Source organism: Peromyscus eremicus, chromosome 1 (genome assembly GCF_949786415.1).
Source record: "Peromyscus eremicus chromosome 1, PerEre_H2_v1, whole genome shotgun sequence".
In the NCBI taxonomy this organism is placed as follows: Eukaryota; Metazoa; Chordata; class Mammalia; order Rodentia; family Cricetidae; genus Peromyscus; species Peromyscus eremicus.
In genome coordinates this window covers 29,045,323-29,052,537 of record NC_081416.1, presented here as the reverse complement: position 1 = coordinate 29,052,537, position 7,215 = coordinate 29,045,323, and the positions used below count along the sequence as shown (strand labels likewise).

At 40.5% G+C, this 7,215-nt stretch overlaps 1 protein-coding gene across 1 annotated transcript in view; it reads right to left on the bottom strand.

The window, feature by feature from the left end:
- Window positions 1-425: 425 nt before the first annotated feature.
- The window catches only part of Rnls (renalase, FAD dependent amine oxidase), a 262,255-nt gene continuing 255,465 nt past the window's right edge, over window positions 426-7,215 (bottom strand). Inside the window, exon 7 of the mRNA XM_059258905.1 lies at window positions 426-1,035. Coding sequence (XP_059114888.1) covers window positions 883-1,035 — 153 coding nt within the window. The 3' untranslated portion in view covers window positions 426-882. The remainder of the gene's footprint in view (window positions 1,036-7,215) is intronic.

Sequence of the window (7,215 nt, the reverse complement as noted above, 5' to 3'; positions counted from 1 at the left end):
AATGTGGAAGTATATGGGTGACATGCCAAACTGCTAAGTTAGAAAATACTAAGAGATTGAAAATGCATCTCTTTGCTGTTCAGTAGGATTTTTGTTGAACAACGGAAAATTCATTAGCTGTGGCATAGTCCAAGAGTGATAATGGACAGCAGCAACCACAGGGGGTCTAGTACTAAAGATTGATAAACTTCCTCTCAGTTCTATTTAGCTTTTATCTCACATATGAAGACTGGAATTTGCTTTAAGGCTAAAAAGTATTGTGTAACTTGGAAAATGAAGATGATTCATGTCATTTTCTGCCAACCTGTAGGGGGTCCCTTTGTGGGTCAAGCTGCTCTTCAAACTGTAGTCTATGACATATGTGACCTACTACCCAGAGCCTTAATAACTTGGAAAGCAAAAGAGAAACAAAATTACTCCACATCTTAAGAGAAACTCTGCATTTTAATAATTTGCAAAAATGTCAATTCAAAAATATGTGTGAAGTTATAAAAAGAGACATGGTACTGATTGTTCTTTATTCAGACTGAAATTTTCAAAAGGATGATAAAGGTTTGGGCCTGTGGATGGGAACTTTGATTTAATATAATTCTGGGCATGGGTTATTTGTTCATAATAAGCACCATTTTACTCCAACAAGGATTGGTCTTGGAAAATCAGAAAAACAGGGAAGGAGTAAAGTCTAAGAAATTATCATTTTACTATGGGTGGTAGCTATCAAAATTATAACATTGTTTTTATATTTCATATGAAAAATGACAGTTAAGTGGAGACATTTTTCCAAGTAATTCCTCTTCATAAAATGGAAAACAGAATAATTAATAACAGAGGTCTGTGAAAACAAGAATCCCAAAGTCAATGTAGAAAACAAGAACATAGATACTAAATATGATTCTTTAACGCTTCCATGACACTCAGGGCAGAGGCGATGCAGCCATCGAAGTTGGACTGAGTAAATCCATCCCCTCCACACACCAGGGAAGGGTTGAGGTGAAGAGTCATCTGGCCGGGACAGTTGACAGCTGAGTTTGTTACCTGAAAAAGGCAAACATGAAGAAAAGATTGGAGTTGACGTTCAGTGTGCCACTGCATTGTCATGGCAATGTCCGCTAGGCTTTTACTACCTGGAGAAATTAAACTTTCACGCATGGAAAAAAAAAAAAAGAGACTGTCCCAAAGGTTATCTCTTGCCAAAATATTTGCATATATATTCTCAAATGTTTAAAATTTTAATTACCAAATAATTGGAAATGCATTGAACTTCTAGATTTGTAGATGCTATGGTCTGAATGCTTACCCACCCTCTCCAAATTCCTATGTTGTTCTCCTGTGCTGGATAATTTTATGTCTTTTATGTCAACTTGACACAAGGTGACGTCATCTGAGAGGAGGGAACCTCAATTAAGAAAGGCAAGCATCTAGGGCATTTTCTTATTAAGTGATTGATGGGGAAGACCCAGCCCATTGTGAGTGGTGCCATCCCTGGGCTGGTGGTCCTGGGTTCTATAAGAAAACAGGCTGAGGAAGCCATGAGGAGCAAGCCAGTAAGCAGCATCTCTCCATGGTCTCTGCATCAATTCCTTCCTCCAGGTTCCTGCCCTGTGTGAGTTCCTGCCTTGACTTTCTTTGATGATGAACAGTGATATGTAAGTGTAACCTAAATAAAGCCTTTCCCCCCAAAACTTGCTTTTTGGTAATGGTGTTTCATCACAGCAATACTAACCCTAACTAAGACAGCTCCTGACCCCAATGTCTCTGCAAAACTTTTCTGCTTTTAAAACACTGGTTCTCAACCCGTGGGTCATGATCCCTTTGGGTGTGTGTGTGTGTGTCTATTGACCCTTTCAGAGGGGTTGCATATCATATATCCTGCATATCAGATATCTACATTACAATTTATAACAGTAGCGAAATTACAGTTATGAAGTAGCAACAAAATAATTTTATGGTTGGAAGGTCACCACAACATGAGGAACTGTATTAAAGGGTCACAGCATTAGGAAGGGTGAGAACCACTGCTTTAAAAGATTCTAAGGGGTGGCGAGGGAAAATGGCTTAGTTGGCAAGCCTGCTTGCTGTGCAAACATGAGAGCCTGAATTGGCATCGCCAGCACCCACATAAGAAGCCAGGAGCACATAGTCCTGTAATACTTGTGTTGGATGGGTGGAGATGGGGGTTCCCTTCCTCATGTGCTTTTTAAGCACTGTTCTCAGAGGTCTTGTTTTGTAGACATCCTTATTTTTATGCTACGTTTTGTCTCCCCTGACCCCCAGTATTGGAAACTGAGCCCACAGGCTTCAGCATGCTAGGCAAACCCCAAAGCTGTTCCTAGCCCTTCTATTTTGCTTTAACAAGAGGTAAAGATCTTGAGACACCTGTGTTATGGTATACAAACACAATGCTGATAGTCTCATAATCACACTTCTCTGGAGGCTACTTTATAGAAACATCTATACACACAGATGATAACCTTGAAACCTTTGAGACAAAGACCTTTGAGTAGTAAACAAGCAAATATTGGGGGCAGAGAGGCTCAGACTTGGGTATTCAACTAGAGCTTCCAATTTCTGCTTAGGCAGGATTTTAACAAGTTGGGTTACTTGATTTGTCAGTGAAACATTAAGAAGGAAGAAATGTCTAAGGTCTAAGCTAGTCAGGTGGTAACATTCACAATTTCAAAATGCTTCAAGTCTGAAAGCAAGGGAGTCTCAGCTCGCATGGAAACAGGGCATATGGTAAAGAGAACAATGGTCAGTAGGACCTGAGATCAGCCCGGTGGGGTGGGGGGGTGGCTCTCTGTTATGATGGCTCTCCATTATGAGGAAGACTTGAGAGTTTTCATTTTATTCTGCAGGTGGAGTTAAATCACTTAGAAAAAAAAAAAACACTTTGCCTTTTCTAATCCATCTAAGTTTATAGGAGTATTACATTAGCCACCCAGAGCAGGCAAGAGTTCTTTCTTTCTGTTCAGCCATGTCATACATGTGAACCAAAGAAACCTGAATTTCCACAGGGCTGTTTCAGCCCTGACATATACTTTAAATACAACTATTGAGATGTGGTTCCTGGCTGTGGCTGGAAGCACAGCCAAGGGCTGTATTATTGTGAGAGACTGTGGTTTTGACAATGACAAGATCCTCTCTTGCAGGACTCTTTGCTTCACATGGCTGAAGACACTTGCCAAAACACACTCCACGCTTTCATATTTTCCTCACTGGGTAATTGCAGAATGGGTGATTCCACCTTCAACGCAATGGGATTGATTTCATCCAAACTGCAGGCTGCCTAATCAGTGGCCCACTTTTTCAGCCATGTGATCTGGCATCTGGCATTTACTATTGAGTAAATTAAATTATATGGCACTGACGAATTACCAGCTCACAACTGAGCAGAACATTTCCCCTAAAGCTCCCTTCTGCTTATTATTTGTAAGTTTAAGAGTGTGCAAGCTCATTAGGAAGATGGCAACTGGAAGGTACTAAAATCACCACAAGCAGGGATTTCATGTGTGTGTCTATTCTTCATATGCTGTCTATACTGATGTGGACCAATGAGTTATCTCCATCCCCTGTGTGTGAATTTCCTAGATGCATAAAGCTAAGTAACTACTTATAATGCTTTGTTTGCAAATTATACATAGTGTACTGGGTTTTGTCAACTTGACACAAACCTTGACATACCTGGGAAGAAGGAATCTTAATTAAGAAAATGTCCTCATAAGACTGGCCTGTAGGGAGGTCAGTAGCATGTTTTCTTACTAGGTGATTGATGTGGGAGGGCCCAGCACATGTGCATGGTACCATCCCTGGGCAGGTGGTCCTGGGATATAAGAAAGCAGGCTGTGTAAGCCAAGAAACAGTGATCTTCCATGGCTTCTGCTTCAGTTCCTTCCCCGCTTGACCCCTGCCCTGACACCCCTCAGTCATAGACTGTTACCTGGAAGTGTAAGATGAAACAAATCCTTTCCTCTCAAAGTTGCTTTTAGTCATGGTATTTTACCACATCAATAGAAACCCTAAGACATAACAGAAACACACACACACATGCATACTCGCTCACATACATTATTTTAATCATAACTATAAATACATCTTTTGTAAACATAAAAAATTAATAAAGAAATATACTGAGTAAGTCTTTCCTGAGACTCCTTCATATTCAAGATTTGACTTCACTGATGACACAGAGCTGCTGACCTCTGACATTCATGTTCTTCCCCACACCATCCATCCTCTCTCAGTACCGTGTAGAACATGGGTGTCATGGTTTTCTTGTAAGAGTGCATTATTGAGTTCTGTTGGGGTTTCCCTTTGAGCCACTGACATCTCCTCTGCAAGTTCAGATGACACATTACAGAAAAAGAGCTTAACTGGAGTTTCTTTTCAGTGGAACAAAAGTTTCCAGATGGAAGCCAGACTGCTTAAATAATTAAATAATCTGTGGTTCAGGGGCTGCCCACTTTAACGAGAAAATAACCAAGTTCACATGTATGAAACCCACATCTTGACTGTCTCCTTGCTCCTTGCTGGTATCTTATAATGGCTTAAATAAGACATATTAAATAGATTAAGAGAGGAGATATGGTGAAATACATAATAAGTAGTAAAAGCCCACGAGTAAAAAGATAATAAAGGAGTGGCAGGACTCTTGAGGCAGGGCTACAGCATCTCTTTGTCTGGATTTTAATACATCCAGCCATTTTGGTTCAAGCTCTTCATTTTCTCAGTCCATCTAAATAAACAGCATCATGTAGAACTGACAGGAATAGCTGCTAATCAGAGAATCGACTTCTTTATCTACAAAGGTAAAGGAAAGGCGTTGAATCCAGCCAGAGCCTAGTGTGGTTTCTCCAGTAGTGCCACAGTGTCTCAGGGTGACATGTATGACATGTACAGGAACTCCTGACAGACATCACTAATCAATCGTGGTATTCGTTTGCACCGAGCCCGGAAGTGGCTGCAGCACCTTTGCTTCAGTGTTCCAGGCAGCCACTCCAGTTGATTGCAGCTGGCAGTGGTTAGGATCCTATACACCAACCATAAACCGGAAGACTAAAGAACAGATGTAAAAAGAAATGTGTGAATTCATTATTCTTTGCTTTTTTTTCTCTTTCCACTAAAGCTAGAATAGATAGCCTCATGTCCCGCTTTTCTCCAAACTAGAGACCTTTCAATGTGAAGAAAAAGGATTGGAGCAGAGTCACTTCCTCTATGTTAAAAGTTCAATTACAATTCTTTCTAAAGTCTCCTAAACTCCCCTACAGACTACTGCCCTTCCATAGAATGTCATACCAGGGCTCCAACTGTATTTGGAAAGAAAGCTTTGTCTGCAGGTGTAGTTCTGCAGGACCACATATACAAAGATCAGAAATTACGGGAAAAACAGAGTCGGAGAAGATGACTCAGATGATGTTAGAAGATGTTAGTTTGGAGTCAGGAACTAACAAAACCATGAGTATCACTGTAAAGCTATTAGCAGCTCTGCTGTCCCAGCCTCTGCATACAGCTGTGGTGATTCCTTCTCGGCTGCCAAGCCTTGCGCTTTGTGCTGGTCCTTTGTGATACAGCTTCTAAGAGATGATTTTGATATAAATTAAAAACTATGATCTGGGATGTAGGCTTTTTCATCAGTCCACCATTTTGGTTCAGAGGAAGTGTCTTTATGGTTTAATCATCTGTGCTTGCACCTTTGTGGAAGAAGCTGTTACGGTTGAAATTCCTACAATTCTGGAGGTCTTTGAAAAAATTACTGTTTGCACCAAAGGAAGGTATTTCTGTAGAATTTTCAGTTTTTCTATATAATACTTCACAGTTTTCAAAGCTTTATTTTTCATTGTGAAAAGGCATGTGTCAATTACTTCAAAGCATAAACAATGTATCTGAAACCTGTATGGATCCCCCAACATGTTTCTGATGGCAGCAGTCCTCCTTATCCACAGGGGATGCATATCAAGATCCCCAGCAGATATCCAGGATAGTACTGTGTAAACATGAGTCCCTTCCACCAATGACAGTTGGCTTCCACAGTTCCTTTACCATGTGTAACTGAAGATAAACGATACTTCAGAACCGAACAATTCATACATCTAAAGTGACACGTTGCTTTGAGCAGCCTGACAAGCTCTCATGCATCCACTCATCTGTCCAGAATGTCAATCAATTGTCTAACATATCCATGCTATATGTATGAACTGACTCATGGCAGTTCTTCATAGAACTTTTATTACAGTATGTTATTTTAGTTGTCTTATTTTGCTTTATTTACTGGTAATCTGTTGAGTCTAAGTTATAAATAAACTTTAACACTACTACATAGGTACAGGAAAAAACAGAATATACATAGGATGGTTGCTATTTTCAATTTCAGGCATTCACTGGAGGTCTTGGCAAGGCCAATTCATGGATAATGGAGGGAATATAGGATGAGCTAATTCATACGAAAAAATTAGCCATGTGAGAGATTGAATAATTTTTACCATATTCTTCTTTTGTTTTTTGTTTTTTTGAGACAAGGTTTCTCTGTGTAACAGCCCTAGCTGTCCTGGAACTAGCTCTGTAGACCAGGCTGGCCTCAGACTCACCAAGATCTGCCTCCCTTTGCCTCCCAAATGCTTGGATTAGAGGCATGTGGCACCACCATCCGGCCACACATTCTTATATTACATTCCAGTGTACTTTAATTTCCCTGAGTTTGCATGGGTCTTGATAGCAGAGATGTCCAAGTGCTCATTTGTGACTTTAATAGGAATATTGTATCTTAAAAAAAATTATTCATTCTGGTGGACCCATTCAGGGTGAACCTTAAATTTTACCTGAATTCAGGGAAGCTGTATTGTCTCCTAGTCACACATTCACTTGCCTGCGGTGCATTTCGACTACTAATATCCCTGCCCTGCATTTCCTCCGTGTGTGTGTGTGTGTGTGTGTGTGTGTGTGTGTGTGTGTGTGTGTGTGTAGTATTGGCCACACTGGCAGTAATGCAAAGCTCTGAAGGCTCAGAAGAATGGGACTGATGGACACATTTTCACAGTTCCTTGCCTTTTCTAGCATTCTGAAATGTGAATGTAAACCCAGGCTATGATATCAGAGTAAGTGTGCCATAATGGCCCATGTCTTAAAGACTTGTTCCCAGCCTGTGGTGGAGTAACTATTTCAAGATGGTCCTGTAGGAAGACGTTAGGTCACTGGGGATGTTTGAACTTTGACCCCTCTTGT